Source organism: Apodemus sylvaticus, chromosome 23, assembly GCF_947179515.1.
Source record: "Apodemus sylvaticus chromosome 23, mApoSyl1.1, whole genome shotgun sequence".
In the NCBI taxonomy this organism is placed as follows: domain Eukaryota; kingdom Metazoa; phylum Chordata; class Mammalia; order Rodentia; family Muridae; genus Apodemus; species Apodemus sylvaticus.
This window is the reverse complement of record NC_067494.1, coordinates 39,579,212-39,596,590: the sequence shown is the minus strand read 5'-3', so window position 1 is coordinate 39,596,590 and position 17,379 is coordinate 39,579,212. Positions and strand designations below refer to the sequence as shown.

Below are 17,379 nucleotides of genomic sequence, written 5' to 3'. Positions count from 1 at the left end.
TCAGAGTTGAAGCCCCACAGATTTTGTCAGCCAGGAACAAATCCGCACTTTACTGATGGAGTTACAAAGTAGAAGACATTTGCTTAAAACAAATATCAACAACAAAGGCAGTGTTGTTCTAAGTATGCCCCACTGCTTAGGATGGTGAAGCCTGGCTCTATACGGTCTGACAAGCAAAACGCGGTGCTTTCAGTTATCCAGAGTAAACCCAGAACTTAGGACCATGAGAGATGCTTGGCTAGGAAACGTGATGTCAGTGTCAACATTAGTATTTTGCTAAGAAAGATTTTACTGGTTTGTGTGGTTATTTGTCACACGTAAGACCGAAGCTTTCTTTGTTTGCTTCGCTTTGTTTTGACATAAGGTCTTACAAGCTAGCCTTGAACTCACTGAGCAGCCAAAGATGACCTTGAGCTCTTGATCCTTCTGCCTCTACTTCCCAAGTACTTTGATTTCCAGGTATCTTATGTAGATCATAATCATTATTACGTCGTGTTAGGATATGGTCATTGCCAGGCAGTGGTGGCGCATGCCTTTAATCCCAGCACTTGGGAGGCAGAGGCAGGCGGATTTCTGAGTTCAAGGCCAGCCTGGTCTACAGAGTGAGTTCCAGGACAGCCAGAGAAACCCTGTCTTAAAAAAACCAAAATAAACAAACAAAAAAGGATATGGTCATTAATATAAATATAAAGTATATATAACAACCACGTACTGCCCAAAAGTGGTTTATACCATAATTTTTTGTGTGTTCAGGTGCATTATGTGAAGGTTCTCCTTGTATTATTCAATTGTTAATTCTGTACCAGCAGACAGCCAAGGGCTGGCCCGACTTTGGTTTTGTTCTTTTTATGGCTGCCTCAGTATTTTGTAAACATACACCATCCTCACTGGCTAATTGGCTTAATATAGAGCTGTCAGCCAATATGGGGCAAGAAAGGAAAGGAAGGCAGGACTTCTGGTCTGAGAGAGGGTTGCTGGGAGAAGGATCTGAGCCAGAAAATTTCACCAGGACTAGGAGGTAGACGACTTGGAGGTGGAAGAGGAGGAGGAAGGAAGAGAAGGAAGGAAGAGAAGGAAGGAAGAGAAGGAGGAGAAGGAGGAGGAAGGAGGAGAAGGAGGAGGAGGAAGGAGGAGAAGGAAGAGGAGGAGGAGGAGGAGGAGAAGGAGGAGAAGGAGGAAGAAGGAGGAGGAAGGAGGAGGAGGAGGGAGGAGGGAGGAGGAGGAGGAGGAGATGGTAGTGGTGATAATGGTAGTTGAGGTTGTTCTTCGGACTTAGCTGGATAGAAGGGGAAGGCGGGACTTCCGGCCTGAGAGAGGGTTGCTGGGAGAAGAGTGGTGATGGTTGAGGTTGTGAGTTGGACAAATCTGGAGAGACAGAGAGATGGAGGTAACAGACCACGTGGCAGGATGTCAACAATCTAGTTGAAATAATTAGGTTAGACGAGCTAGCTGGCAGTTGCTTAATCTCTAATAAAATTAATAAGTCCCTGTGTCATTATTCATTCACTGGCGGGTCCAAGAAAGTCTGGCAATATTTTTTTTTTACAGTAAATATGTCTGACCACTCTGGAGTTCACCCTGGGGACCAATGAGCTTATCACAGAGCTTCAGGTAAGCGGTATGGCAGGAGCATAGAGGATCTTTTTTTTTTTTTTTTTATTCGATATAATTTATTTACATTTCAAATGATTTCCCCTTTTCTAGTCCCCCCACTCCCCGAAAGTCCCGTAAGCCCCCTTCTCTTCCCCTGTCCTCCCACTCACCCCTTCCCACTTCCCCGTTCTGGTTTTGCTGAATACTGTTTCACTGAGTCTTTCCAGAACCAGGGACCACTCCTCCTTTCTTCTTGTATCTCATTTGATGTGTGGATTATGTTTTGGGTATTCCAGTTTTCTAGGTTAATATCCACTTATTAGTGAGTGCATACCATGATTCATCTTTTGAGTCTGGGTTACCTCACTTAGTATGATGTTTTCTAGCTCCATCCATTTGCCTAAGAATTTCATGAATTCATTGTTTCTAATGGCTGAATAGTACTCCATTGTGTAGATATACCACATTTTTTTCATCCACTCTTCTGTTGAGGGATACCTGGGTTCTTTCCAGCATCTGGCAATTATAAATAGGGCTGCTATGAACATAGTAGAGCATGTATCCTTATTACATGGTGGGGAATCCTCTGGGTATATGCCCAGGAGTGGTATAGCAGGATCTTCTGGAAGTAAGGTACCCAGTTTTCGGAGGAACCGCCAGACTGATTTCCAGAGTGGTTGTACCAATTTGCAACCCCACCAGCAGTGGAGGAGTGTTCCTCTTTCCCCACACCCTCTCCAACACCTGCTGTCTCCTGAATTTTTAATCTTAGCCATTCTGACTGGTGTAAGATGAAATCTCAGGGTTGTTTTGATTTGCATTTCCCTAATGACTAATGAAGTTGAGCATTTTTTAAGATGTTTCTCCGCCATCCGAAGTTCTTCAGGTGAGAATTCTTTGTTTAACTCTGTACCCCATTTTTTAATAGGGTTGTTTGGTTTTCTGGAGTCTAACTTCTTGAGTTCTTTATATATATTGGATATTAGCCCTCTATCTGATGTAGGATTGGTGAAGATCTTTTCCCAATTTGTTGGTTGCCGATTTGTCCTCTTGATGGTGTCCTTTGCCTTACAGAAACTTTGTAATTTTATGAGGTCCCATTTGTCAATTCTTGCTCTTAGAGCATACGCTATTGGTGTTCTGTTCAGAAACTTTCTCCCTGTACCGATGTCCTCAAGGGTCTTCCCCAGTTTCTTTTCTATTAGCTTCAGAGTGTCTGGCTTTATGTGGAGGTCCTTGATCCATTTGGATTTGAGCTTAGTACAAGGAGACAAGGATGGGTCAATTCGCATTCTTCTGCATGCTGACCTCCGGTTGAACCAGCACCATTTGTTGAAAAGGCTATCTTTTTTCCATTGGATGTTTTCAGCCTCTTTGTCGAGGATCAAGTGGCCATAGGTGTGTGGGTTCATTTCTGGATCTTCAATCCTGTTCCATTGATCCTCCTGCCTGTCACTGTACCAATACCATGCAGTTTTTAACACTATTGCTCTGTAGTATTGCTTGAGGTCAGGGATACTGATTCCCCCAGATTTTCTTTTGTTGCTGAGAATAGTTTTAGCTATCCTGGGTTTTTTGTTGTTCCAGATGAATTTGATAATTGCTCTTTCTAACTCTGTGAAGAATTGAGTTGGGATTTTGATGGGTATTGCATTGAATCTGTATAGTGCTTTAGGCAAAATGGCCATTTTAACTATATTGATTCTACCGATCCAGGAGCATGGGAGGTTTTCCCATTTTTTGAGGTCTTCTTCCATTTCCTTCTTCAGAGTCTTGAAGTTCTTGTCATACAGATCTTTCACATGTTTGGTAAGAGTCACCCCAAGATACTTTATACTGTTTGTGGCTATTGTGAAGGGGGTCATTTCCCTAATTTCTTTCTCAGCCTGCTTATCCTTTGAGTATAGGAAGGCCACTGATTTGCTTGAGTTGATTTTATAACCTGCCACTTTGCTGAAGTTGTTTATCAGCTGTAGGAGCTCTCTAGTGGAGTTCTTTCGTAAAAGAAACTTTATTAAAACTAAAAGCACACATTGCACCTAACACAATAATTGTGGGTGACTTCAACACTGCACTTTCCTCAATGGACCGATCAGGAAAACAGAAACTAAACAGGGACACAATGAAACTAATTGAAGCTTTGGACCAATTAGATTTAACAGATATATATAGAACATTCTATCCTAAAACAAAAGAATATACCTTTTTCTCAGCACCTCATGGTACCTTCTCCAAAATCGACCATATAATTGGTCACAAGACAGACCTCAACAAATATAAGAAGATCGAACTAATCCCATGCCTCCTATCTGATCACTATGGAGTAAAAGTGGTCTTCAATAGCAACAGAAACAACAGAAAGCCCACATACACGTGGAAACTGAACAATACTCTACTCAATGATACCTTGGTCAAGGAAGAAATAAAGAAAGAAATTAAAGACTTTTTAGAACACAATGAAAATGAAAACACAACATACCCAAACCTATGGGACACAATGAAAGCAGTGCTAAGAGGAAAACTCATAGCCCTGAGTGTCTCCAAAAAGAAAATGGAGAGCATAGAGGATCTTAAAACAGGCACACTGGAGTCTGCACCCAGCAAGGATGCTTAGATGGAAGCCCTGCCTCCGTCCTTCCCCATCGGGATCCTCTATCCCCTCCCCCAAGACCACTTGTAATTAGGGCAGAGGAGCTTACAATTGGTTGGGAGGGGTACCTGGTCACTCAGGTGAGGATCTGATGACCCCTCCTTCTATGGGAATGAAAGTGGCCCCAGGCCCAGCTGTGATGGTCTGTTGGGAGTGACTCCAGTAGAACTCCCAAAGATGGTAGCAATTTAGCTGGGAAAGTAGTCTTATACAAAGGATCTTCACAAGAGAAAAGGAAAGCAGCTGAAGGAAACGATCCGTAGCGGTCTTTCATAGGAAAATATCTAGTCAATTATGAACTATAACAGTTGTCAGGAGGATTCCCGGATGATCATTAAGAGTAACAATTCAACTGATCACATAGAAAGATCCAGGAAAAAAAACACACTCTGCAGTAAAGGAAAAAAATGGAAAGGAAGACTCTGAAATAGCAACTTTCATCTATAATGACACCCCCTGCCCCCCGCCACCGCCGCAGCAGCCGCCGCCACACACACACACACACACACACACACACACACACACAGGTGCGCATGCACACACACACACACACATACACAGGCACGCACGCATGCACACACATAGGCACTCACGCATGCACACACACACACAGGCACGCACACACGCGCACACACACATACACAGGCACCCACGCATGCACACACACACAGGCATGCATGCATGCACGCACACACACACACACACACACACACACACAGCTTTGGCTCACTTCAGGGGAATTATGGCTGCACTTACGGTTGATATTGCCTGTATTGATCGCTGCAGTGCACTACAAGGCAGATACAGCCCTGGGGAGCCATGCTCATACTGGAAAGAATCCAAGAGACCTGAGTGGGTAAAGGCCAGCACCGCGTGGGCTCGACGGCCATCCCAGACTTTCTGCACGTGACATAATGCTTCCCGCTCTTTGTTTTCTAAGAATGTGGTCACCGGGATCCAGTTTGATGATCTGTTCTGGAAGCCTGCAGAACATGGGGGAAAATGTCTTTTAAACAAGGTAGAATGTTTTAAAATTACACGTCTCCTTTACTTCCCCTTTCTCTAAACTACTGCTCAGTCCCTTGTATAATATTTTCCAACATTATATAAATATATGAACATCAGTACCTTGATTATTCTGGTAGAAAGCAGAGGATTACAGACAGAAAACACATTTCCCCTTTCCCTCACAGGACACTTTGTGACTCAGATCCAGCAGGTCTGTCTCTGTCTGTGCCTTTCATTAGGCAATAACTTAGAGACCTCTGCCCTAGATTGCAACAACTACTTCACATCAAGCAGCAGTAAGACTGACATGGCCGACATATGACCCTTGCTGGATTTTAAAAATAATTTCACCTCAGATTTTAAACACACAATAATTGAAATACCAAATAAATATCTGAAAAATTGGTGAAAGCAGCAAGAGCTATGTAGGCTTCTAGCTGTCTAAATTTGAAACAGAGTCCACAGGGGCCAAAGAGTTTGAAATAAGAGTGTGGTTGGATTCATTGCTAGTGTAGACTTTTAGCTGACTCAACCAAACACCAAAATAGCAACAATGTCTGTGTTGGACAAACTCCCTTTCCCAGCATCCCCCGCCTGCAGGACATCCCATTACATTTCTCTGAAAGGAAATCATGCATCCGTTGAGATGACAGTTGTGCTAGCTTTGCAGGAAGCACCGAGGCCTTCCAGTGCTCTCAGCTCTGCATCCCCCTCGAGGAAACGCTGTCTGGCGACGTAAAGGAAAAGCCTGCTGCTGTCTGGCAGGAGTCTGCTCTGCAGCTTGCAAATCACCCATACAGAACTTGCCTCTGTTTTCCCACAAAGTCTCAGTGGAGTGTTGAAAGTCCTAGAGCAGTGTGCTGGAGTGGCTCCAGGGGTTGAGAGCACTCGCTGCTCTTCCAGACGACACTGGTTCTAGCACCCATGGAAGGTACCTCACTGGGGCACATGCCTTTTAGTCCCAGCACTTGGGAGGCAGAGGCGGGCAGATTTCTGAGTTTGAGCTCAGACTGGTCTACAGAGTGAGTTCCAGGGCTACACAGAGAAATCCTGTCTCAAAAAACAGAACAGAACAAAACAAAACAAAAAAACAAAACAAAAAAAGAAAAAGAAAGAAAGGAAGGAAGGAAGAAAAAAGAAAGGCACCTCACAACCACTTGTAACTCAAGCTGCAAGGGATCCCACACTCTCCTTGGGCCTCCTTGGATACATGTGTGCATGTATACACACATACACACACACATACACACACACACACAGAGAGAGAGAGAGAGAGAGAGAGAGAGAGAGAGAGAGAGAGAGAGAGAGAGAGCACATACTTACAGAGGTCCATGAGTGAACAAAAATAAATTTCAAAGATTAATAAAACAGGCCCACCCACTGACTTGAACATAAAGTTCTTGATTTTAAGCACTGTAGACACAGAAAGCCTTGTATCATACTATCTCTCAGAAATGTTTCTTTTTTGTGTTCTCCCTGGGATGCTTGGAATGTGGTCGCAGTCACAGAGCCAGGAATTCCTGTCCTTGATCTTTAAGGGCTTCTAAGGCTCTGGAAAGCAACCACAGAGCCAGCACCTTTATAAAGCCAGACAGGGGTCACACAGGTTGAAGGTAGTCGTACAATAAGACAGGCTTTGGGGCATAGGACTCTGCAAGTTCCCTAGATTTAAACATAGTCTCCCTTTAAGTCCTAAGGGTAAACAATAACATAATCCTTAAAATAAAATGTGTCTGTGCTTTTGGGTGGGACACATCAAAGAAGGAGATTGCAAGAAGCTCTCCATTTGCAGACACGAAATTCACAGACCTTTGCTGGCGCAGAAGCTCTGGAGTAAGGCCAGCAGTCTGTGATCACCAAGCCCTTCTAGGCAATGCAAGTAATTAAGCTCAGATGAAGAGCACCTGTTCATCAGGTAAGGCAAAACCTGCTTTGAAAAGCCAGGCTCTGCCCCTCCACAGCTGTGTGCACTTGAGTGTGTTATTCTTTCTGGGTTTATAGAGAGGATTAAATGAGATAAAACATTTGAAGCATTAAGTAAGCAGTGCTGTACTTTGTTTGACAGCGTTCCATGAATCACCGCAACAAAACACTCAGATAATCAACATAAAAAGAAAAGAAACCTAGGGCTGGTGAGATGGCTCAGTGGTTAAGAGCACAGGCTGCTCTTCCAGAGGTCGTGAGTTCAATTCCCAGCAACCACGTGGTGGCTCACAACCATCTCTAGGGGATCTGATGCCCTCTAGTGGCATGCGGATGTATATACAGCAGAGCACTCGTTTTAAGAAGAGAAAAGAAAAGAAAAGAAAAGAAAAGAAAAGAAAAGAAAAGAAAAGAAAAGAAAAGAAAAGAAAAGCAGTCTATCTTTGCTCACAGTTTTGGAGACTCCAGTTACAACGTGTTGTTCCAGATTAGGTGGATTCTGTCCCATCCATGCAAATGAACAAACAAGTCAATTGTGGGCAAGGGTCCTTTCCCATCTGCATCATGATGAGAACAGGTAGCAGAGCAAAACCATCTTTTTCTTTTGATAGGGTCTCTCTATGTAGCCCTGGCTGGCCTGGAACTTCCTATGTACACCAGGCTGCTCTGGAGCACACATGCAAGCACCACCACACCTGGCATCCACTCCTGTCTTGAACAGAGCAAGGGCAGGTAGAGGAAGAAGAGGCGGCGGTCCCCCAACCCCTCTTGAATTAGCCAAAGCTGAATTTATAGGGCACACCTCTCAATGACTTAAGGCTTCCCCACTAGGCCTCACGGTTCAAAGATTTTGCCCGCTCTGAACAGTATCACCTGGTGGGCTCTCTCTCAGTGACCCAAAAAGATATAGCAAGGGTATATGGGAAGCAGCCAAGATGTTAGCAGCTACGGTCACTATTATTATATGTGACAGGAAAGGAACAGCATAAGTCCTTAAGCCTTTGAACACGTTAGCACAGAATTTTCCCACTCTCGAGGGGCTTCCCAGACTCTGAAACTAGGCTTCGAGGGAACCCAAAGTCCAAACGCACTCTATGTGATCCCAACTGGACAGAGACAGAGCAGTTGTCGTCAACCAAGCCAAGCATCAGAAATCTCACCCTGCCCCAGACTTTCAGAGCTATAATCTCCTAAGGGAGGGACTGATCAGCTCTAGCTGTTCATAGAGCAATGCTTTCAAAACTACTAGAATCAGTGGTAACAGCAATTAGAACACTTATTATGTGTACCCGGCACTATGCTAACTCCATTTCACACACACACACACACCTTTTATAAAATTGAACCTGGGTCTTGTTACCTAGGCTGGATTTGAACTTATGATCCTCTTGTATCAGCTTTTCAAGCAGTTAAGAGGTATGTAAAACACACACACACACACACACACCTCTTCATTCAATTTTCACAGAAATCCTGTGAGGTACTGTTTCCATTGCTAACAGTTGAGGGGAATGAGGTAACAAGAGGTTATATGACAAACACCAAGTTCACATAAATAAGAAGTGCTTTATGACCTGAACGCAGGTCTGGGCTAGTAGATGCATTTAACTGCTGCAAAAACTAATGCCTTCATTTATCCATTCCTCAGACAGGCATTTATTATACATGACGAAGTAATATGCTGAGAACTGGGGAATATCAAATGAGTATAGATCTCCATCTACAACCTCAGGATGCCCACATCCTTATAGTGCGCAGAAAAAGAATAGAGGCTAAAGGGCTGGCTTTATTTTAAAAGAGGATGTCATGTGTCTCAGGTCTCCCTTTGGGAGGCTGAAAACGTTGTCTACTTCCCACTAGCCTCCTTCCTTCAGTCAGCAGCTGGCACACCGTTCTCCCAGGCAGGCTGCTAAGGATCCCAGCAACTCCGGCGCAGCCTTGGAGTCAGAGTTAGTAAGCTCCGAGAGAGGACCTCTGTGCTCTGCTGTCTAGACTGGTACCGTTCGTTCAGTCACTTAGCCAGCCCTGCACGTCCACTGCGGGCAGGCAAATCAGATCTTGGGAAGGGAGTTGTGCCTCGAAGCTGGTAGGATAGTTCTCTTCCACGACTGGGCACGCCACTTAAACCTGAAATAACAACTATTTCGAAATTTCTCAGAAAGAGATGGGGGAAAATATTGAGGCTTGCTTTTTAGAATCGTGCCATGTTAGCGCGGACAAAATCCTTAGATACAGTGCAGATCTATTTGGAAGGATAAACAGCTCCAGGATCCAAGCCAGGCAGCAGAGCTATCGGCTCCATCTGCGACCTCCCACTGCCTCCTAGAGTCAGAACTGAGTATTCTTTCAAGTAGACGGAAAAAAAAAAACTTACTAACAAATCGACACCTTGCAAGAAGGCGAGTGATCCTCCCAGGCCGTCTTGAGGGACGCTGCCCTCGGCTCTGGGCTGGGGACAGAGAGCAACTCTTCTGTCTTCTCTCGTTGCAAGAGTGTAAAGAGGAAAGAGTGGGGGGACCCGGACCCTTTTTCAGGTTGCACAGGGAAGGCAGCTGCGGAACCTTTTTTCTCTCTCCCCTGAGTTTCCACTCGGGCCTCTTTGGTAACGGAAACAGTAGAGGAGGAGACTTTAAATATGGAGAACTCGGGTTCTGGGCCCGGGGAGCCTTCTGCATTAGAAGCTCCAGGGTCTCCGGACGATCGGTTGTTCCTGATTAAAGGTATGCTCGCCCTGCTCTGGGATATGATGTTCTGGAACACATTTCGTTCTGAAAGCTCTTATCTTGGACTTTATTCTGAACTCAGCCAGTGTGGCCCATCTGTCACTCATTAGGTGACGTCTCCTTGGGCAGGGGCGAGTAAATCCTGCCATCTATTCCAGTCCATACTGTATTTACCCATCCTTTAGTTTTTCTCGTGCCCTGCCCTTTTCTGATTGCCACTATCTCTTCTTCCTGTGGGAAAACTTCGCGCTGCTCTCCTAGAGGACAGAGGGAAGGGAAAACACACCCACTCTCAGCCCTGAAGAACCGAGCTTCAGAGTGTCCCCTTGAGACAGAGGTCGTGAGATCACGCAGGTTTCTCAGACCCGTTTCCCAAGAGCCACTTAGCCATGATGTTTCAAGGTTTGAATGTAATCCTGAAAGTATCTGAGATTGTGTTGTGCAAATCTTTTTCATTTAAGCTTTATTTTTAATCCCTTCTCAATTCTTGGCAGGTGGAATTTTCCTTGGTTCTGCAGCCGCAGCGGGAATGCTAGCTGGATTTGTTACAACATTATCATTAGCTAAAAAGAAAAGCCCCGAATGGTTCAATAAGGTTTGTGACTCTGAAATCCATTCATAGCATTGCTATTGTTTTTAACAAAGGACAGCTTTCGGCATAGGAAAAAACAATGGTCTTCATTCACATTGTTTTTAAAATACACCCACAAAACCACATGGGTTTAAGAAGTATACTAGTTGTCAGTCTTGATCTTTTTCTTGTGCTTCCTTAAAATTAACAGAATGAGACGTTGAAGAATAGCTGAGCAAAACTTTGGAAACTTATTGTTTTCCCTACTGCATGAATAAGTATTTAGTGTTGATAATAAGAGACCCTGCTTCAAAAGAAAAACAGTATCACTTAAACTATTGGTGCTGGTTGCAAGAAGTATATCTATTTCAAAGATGTTAAAATTTCAACATTCTTTAGAATGAGTGAAAATTTTGTTTCTGTGTTTTAATGCAAGGGCCAGATGTTATTCAGCCACAGTTGCTATAAAGTGCTTGGCACATAGTAGGTGCTCTGAAAGCACTGGATGACTAACTAACTCTAACCCATTTGAGACAGAAGATTATTATTCTGTTAGCAAGACTGTTCATTTGACATCTGGCGTGTACCTGCTTGCCCCGGTTGGTGGGGGATTTCCCGATATGTATTTGTAGTTTCTTATAGCGCTTTGTCGGCTCCTCTCCCACCCACATTGCTGATATATTGTTTACTTCACTTCAGCAAGTGTTTACTTGGGATCTTTTATGTTTCAGGCACTCTGTGATTAAGGTGGATAGGGTACAAAAATAAATGTGTCTGTCCCTGGGAAGTTTGAATGTCTGCTGTGAGAGATACAATTAGATATTCCCACAAATAACTAATTATCTTCATGTGTGCTACGGACGAATGTTATGTGAAAACCATAAACCGAGTTCCTTTCCACTTATCTGTAATAGTCATACTTCCCTCTCAATACTCTAAAGGCTTATGGAGCTACTAAGATCACTTGTGTGGCTCTGGTGAGCCATTTTCTCCCTATATTATGGAGTATTTTTAGAGAAGAGATTAATATGTGGCAGATGTCACTAAGACCTGACCAATATTGGTGCTTTAACAGCAGGGCTTGGTTCGTTTTCCAAACCACAGGTTTAATTATCATTAACCCTTGCATCAGGGATCTGTTTAAGAATCTGATGAAAACCAGGGATTGTCTTGATTCCACATACTGACAGCTTGGTTCTTTGTTCTGGGATTGGATCATAACACCTGTCATTTATGGTCTAGCACACTTGTAAACTGTGTTACATTTGTAAACAAAATACTGATGGTGCTTGAGACAACTCACTTCCTGTTCATGTTTAGAGACTCGCACTGATGGCATGGAGCATCACTCGTGGTGATGGTGGTATAAAACAGCCCTCGAAGTCTTTGTGTACTTCATTGTGACGCGCCAGTAGTTTTTAAAAGAATTAAAAGGAACCAGCATTAGGTAAATGTCATTGTTGAGGCGGTAAAATGATTAACTATTCAATAATGACACTTGGATATGCCTGACTTTTAAATTTCATGGGAGGCAGGAAATGTTCACGAAGCACTTCTGCGTGATAGTGAAGGCGGTTTTCTCTAGAAGCAGCAGCTGCCTTACCAGCTGAATCAATGTGTTCCCCACGGAGTATCGTCTTTGTGAAGGAACAACCGCAGACTGTCTTTCACTCAGAAATGGGGTGTTTGTGGCAGCATTTTCTTAAAAACACAAAGTAGGCCTGGCTCTTGAGGAAAGCAGTTGTCAGTCTTTGTTGCCAGTGTTAATAAGTAAACTTTCAACTGAAGACACTTAGACTCACTCATAACAACCACCGTCCACTTGACAGCTTCGCCATACTTAACAGCTTTGCTGGTATGAGATGTCATGATTTGATGATGATGTTTAAAAAACTGTTTAGCACATGGGATGAACAGTCTCGGAAGATCTGTGTAATAAAGAGACCAATACCTTCTCTGGCGACTCTGTGTTATGTAGAGACCAGCACCTTCTGTGGTCGCTCTGCACGGCATAGCGTCCATTCAAAGTGCTAAGCCGACTGGTGGATTGGAATGTTATGGATGGCAAACATTTTCATTAGTAAGGACTCCATATGGCAACCAACCTTCAAAAGACCGGTTTGTTTAGTACTGGTATATTACAAAGAAAGAACTCTAATAAAATTCTTCGTTTTCTAACTACATCAGCGTGAGGCCCGAGTTTTATTCATACACTTCAGCTATCAATGAAAAATACAAGAAAGCAGATTGACTACAGATATGAAAAGCCAGCTTTTAGGCTAGAAATTTAAGAGGTTAACAAAAGTGTAAAACATTGATCCTCTGTAGTTTGTTTGTTTGGAAAGATAGTTATTTTAATATAAAATGAGTTTATATTTTTATATTAATGGATTTGGTACTTTTAAATGACTAAAGTGTAAACTTCTCAGTTTTAATTTCTAGTACATTAAATATTGATAAGACCTACATAATCAAACCTCTTTGGAACCTATGTGTAAAGGAACTTGAGAAACACTGCCCAGGGGCTGAAATGTTATGTAACTTTGCCCCACATGGGGAAATGTTGAAGTTAGTTAGCACCTCCCCACTTCCCAGATCTCACCCAAGAGCACTGGTTTAAGAATGTCACACGGGCAGCCAGCTCCAGTCAGCACCCAGAGGACTTCTCCCACAGTCCTAATCCCGGACAGCTGCAGGCTGCTGTTGTTACCCACCCTTCTTAAGGCCTCACACGTGTGACACACACACAGCCCACTGAGGCACGGTGTGCCCTTCCCACCAAACAGCCAGGACACAGGCATGCATGGATTTAGCAATCTGTCCCAACATGGCACCCCTCTGCCCAAGGAATACATGTTACTGCTATTAGCAATACTTTTATTTAATAAGCTGTGTTTTAGCCTGGGAACAAATTCAAATTACAAGTTAAAAGGACTTTCAAATGAGCATCCTTTGATTTGGGGACTGCCTGTGCCTTCTCTGTTTCACAGGGATAATCAGTCCCGTGGTGCTTTATTTTCTAACTGCCAAGTCTTTTGTTAGGAAGCCAAATGCTGAAAAGCAGTGTTGTGCGAATGAACATATATTTTTCTTTGTAATTCCTTGAATAAAGAGAAAGGGGGAAGTGCAAACTGAAGTAAAAATAAAAATATTCCCCTAAGGTTCTTTGGTCTGTACACACCCACAGTAAAGAGCTATGGAGAGGGGGTGGGGACAGACACACAGACACACCTGTGTCTGTGTGTGTGTAAGAGCTAGGATTAGAGCCCAAGGCTGACAGGCTAGACAGGCATGCTGCCACCAAACTATAGCTCCATCCCTCCAAGATTATTATTTTTTTAAAAATGTATTTATTATATGTAAGTACACTGTACCTGTCTTCATACACCCCAGAAGAGGTCATCAGATCTCATTACAGATGGTTGTGAGCCACCATGTGGTTGCTGGGATTTGAACTCGGGACCTCTGGAAGAGCAGTCAGTGCTCTTAACCGCTGAGCCATCTCTCCAGCCCCCAAGATTATTTTTTAAACCAGTACTTTTTACACACTGGTTTTAAACATGGCTGTGAGACTAAATGATGTGCGATGCATGGAAAGCATGTATGTGTATATGTGTGTGAGTGTGTGTTATATGTATGTATGTGTGTGTTATATGTGTGTTATGTGTGTGTCATGTGCCCATTTGGTTAGAACAGTTGAAAATACAGAACTGATGTGCATGCATACATGACACTTACTCAAAGCAATTCAGTGCTCTGTTTATCTTAGTGCCACGGCCTGGCAGGACTTCAGCACATACCTGAGTTATTCCAAAACCCTTCTGTCAGTGGAGCAAAATGAGCAGGCGACCAGATATTCTTCTGACACAGCTTTAAATTCTAATAAATAAATAAAAGTTTAAAATTACATTACAGATTATAAGAGCTACTTTAGTGATATAACTATATCAAAAGATTGGTCAGAATTGGATGTAGGGAAAATAACTAGATTGAATATTCTGGGGATGGGGGCCTATCTCTATGTTATTTTCAGGTACATGGTCTCTCCCTGATCCTGGAGCTCACAGATCTGGATAGACTGGGGGCCGGCAGCCCAGGGACCCTCCTGTCTCCCTCCTCCCAGTGCTGTCATTCTCTCAGGCCAGCATTGCTGCGCCTGGCTGCATGTGAGCCTGGAGCTCGAGCTGGTGCTGCGGCACTTCATGCGCAGGGCCGTCTCCCCACCCCCAGGTCGAGTGTTCCTTAAAAACCTGTTCAGTGTTCATGTAAAACGAATCCCAGGATTACCCTGAAAAAGGCTAAGATGTGAAACTTACACACTTGACCTTTAACATGACAGTTTGCTATTGGTGCTTTCCACAAATGTGAATCATAGGTCAATTCTTGTTACCCACTTTCTTGGAGTTCTGGTGCATACCAGGAGAAATATCCTCAAGTATTAGAAACACAGGATAGAAAATAAGCTGTCTGTTGATTTAGGAAATATTAAGTACAATAACTACATTATAAATTGTTCTATTCAACTTCCAAATATGGAAGCTTAATTTACATTTTAAAAGCAGGCGGGGGAGGGCAATGAAGGGAAATGTAGCTTTTAAACGTGTGCGTATACACAGACACTCATCTGCACACAATACACAGGTATGTATGCACACATATACATGTGCACATATACACACACATGACTTGTATGTATGGCTATATTTATTGTTTTATAAAGCAACATTAGTTTTAAGTTAAATCTTTTCTGCAAAATGTCAGCCCATATTTTGAACAGAGGGTATGAATATCATTTGATAGAAGAAAAAACATGTGTTTAGATTTTTTTTAAAACTTAAAGAGAGCTCAATCTTCAACATCAAGATTCTACTAAAATTCGTTTTGGAAGTATGGAGACAGTAATGTTTTCACCTCACAAGTTAAGTGACTGATATACAAATATTACTGTACCTATTCCCAAAGATCTGAGGCAAAGTTGAGATTCTGTTGCAAATCTCTTGAGTTATTTTCGTATGACTAGCTCTTTTATTCGATTTGGTAAAACAAATATGGATTTTGTGTGTGTGTGTGTGTGTGTGTGTGTAAAATGTTTGTTTTTATCAGTGGCAAAATGGCTGCTTCATTTGTTTCTAAAATACAGTTGATGGCAGGGCCTATGAACTGGTCCTAACCAAATGATATTGTTTGATGCTCTTGCTTCTGAATAGAGATTGCGGGCAGCTAAAAGTCAGGATGCTGGTGGGATGAGCAGAGACTGACTGCCACAGGGTGGGAAAAGAAGAAGATACTAGAGTGTGTGTGTTTATAATAGAAACTAATAATAGAAATGGCTGAAGAAAGATTCCGGCAATCTGTAGAGGTTTAAGATATCTGCCAAGTGTGGGTCATCAACACCGTCTGTCTCGATGATTTGTCGTCATGCAGGTTAGCAGGCAGGCTTCCTGCATGTCAGGAACAGCACGTGTGCACAGGAGAGCCTGTACTAAGAAGTATGTTAAGCAGCGTCCAGAAAATTACTCTAAAAACGAGAAGAACTTAGTGAACTGAACTGACCTTTCCAGGTGGAAAACAGAGTATTATAAACCCATCATCCTGTATCGATTAGCTAATTCCTCAAAGGCTGTTTTAATGAAGATGCCAGTGGATCTTGATGGAATGTTCTAGGTTTTTCTGGAAGGATAAGTGGCCACAGTGTCCCCACATTCAAATGTCCGTCAGTCAGAGAACTCACGTGCTTACAGAAGTAGTAAGATGCTACTTAACCTTGGGCCGGGCTGGCCTCCCAGGGCCAGGCTGCTTACATGGAGTACTGGAATTCCTTCCTAACGCTTCTGGAACATTTACTGAGTACTTTACGCAAGCTGTCTGTGTTCCTTCCAGGGCACTATGGCCACGGCTGCCTTACCAGAGAGCGGGTCTTCCCTGGCCCTGCGAGCCCTGGGCTGGGGTTCTCTGTGTGCCTGGTGTGGAGTCGGGGTGATCAGCTTCGCAGTGTGGAAGGCCTTAGGAGTTCACAGCGTGAGTACCTAGCCTTGTGATGCCTGCCTGTTGACTTTGTGTTGTCTAAAGGTCTTGGTTTTCACATTTGTGTATATTTGGTCCCTGTCTTCTGAAGTAATGACCCAGAATATGACTAAATTCTTCCCTATATGTAGGCGACTTGTTACTAGTAACATAACTTTTTCAGATATAATTAATGACTGATTCAGAGCTAATGCTCATTCTGTATAAATTGGTATTATTTGTTTAATAAAGTTAATGATTTGGAACTACTTTGTATATTGTTTGATATACATATAGATAATAAAACATGTTAATTAATTACTCATATTATTAATGTGTTATATACATGTTTCAGAGAAAAGTTCTAAGCACCCATGCATGTATGTGGGTGTGCGTGTGCATGTGTGTGTGTGTGTGTGCATGTGAGCGTGTGTCCACGCGCAAATGTGTGTGCATGAGTAAGTGTGTGTGTGTGTGTGTGTGTGTGTGCGCATGTGTCTAAGTACACAAATGTGTGTGCGTGAGTGTGTGTATGTGTGTGTGTGCATGTGGGCATGTGTCCACGCACAAATGTGTGTGCGTGAGTGTGGGGGGGGCATGTGTCCGAGTGTGCAAATGTGTGTGCGTGAGTAAGTGTGTGTGTGTGTGTGTGTGTGTGTGTGTGTGCATGTGGGCATGTGTCCGAGTACGCAAATGTGTGTGCATGAGTAAGTGTGTGTGTGTGTGTGCGCGCGCGCGCGTGCGTGCATGTGCATGTTGGCACACGCAAATGTGTGTGCGTGAGTAAGTGTGTGTGTGTGTGTGTGTGTGTGTGTGCACTTGGGCATGTGTCTGTAAAATGAACATCCTGAAGTAAGAATTACGCACTAGAAATGACTGGTTTCCTTGTCTTAAATAATCAGAAGCTC

General features: G+C 43.2%; 1 protein-coding gene across 1 annotated transcript in view; it reads left to right on the top strand.

Moving 5' to 3' along the window:
- Positions 1 to 9,765: 9,765 nt before the first annotated feature.
- Positions 9,766 to 17,379, top strand: part of Tmem242 (transmembrane protein 242) — a 28,484-nt gene continuing 20,870 nt past the window's right edge. The window contains exons 1-3 of the mRNA XM_052169751.1: positions 9,766 to 9,894; positions 10,392 to 10,492; positions 16,349 to 16,486. Of these exons, the coding sequence (XP_052025711.1) occupies positions 9,810 to 9,894; positions 10,392 to 10,492; positions 16,349 to 16,486 (324 nt within the window). The 5' untranslated portion in view covers positions 9,766 to 9,809. The remainder of the gene's footprint in view (positions 9,895 to 10,391; positions 10,493 to 16,348; positions 16,487 to 17,379) is intronic.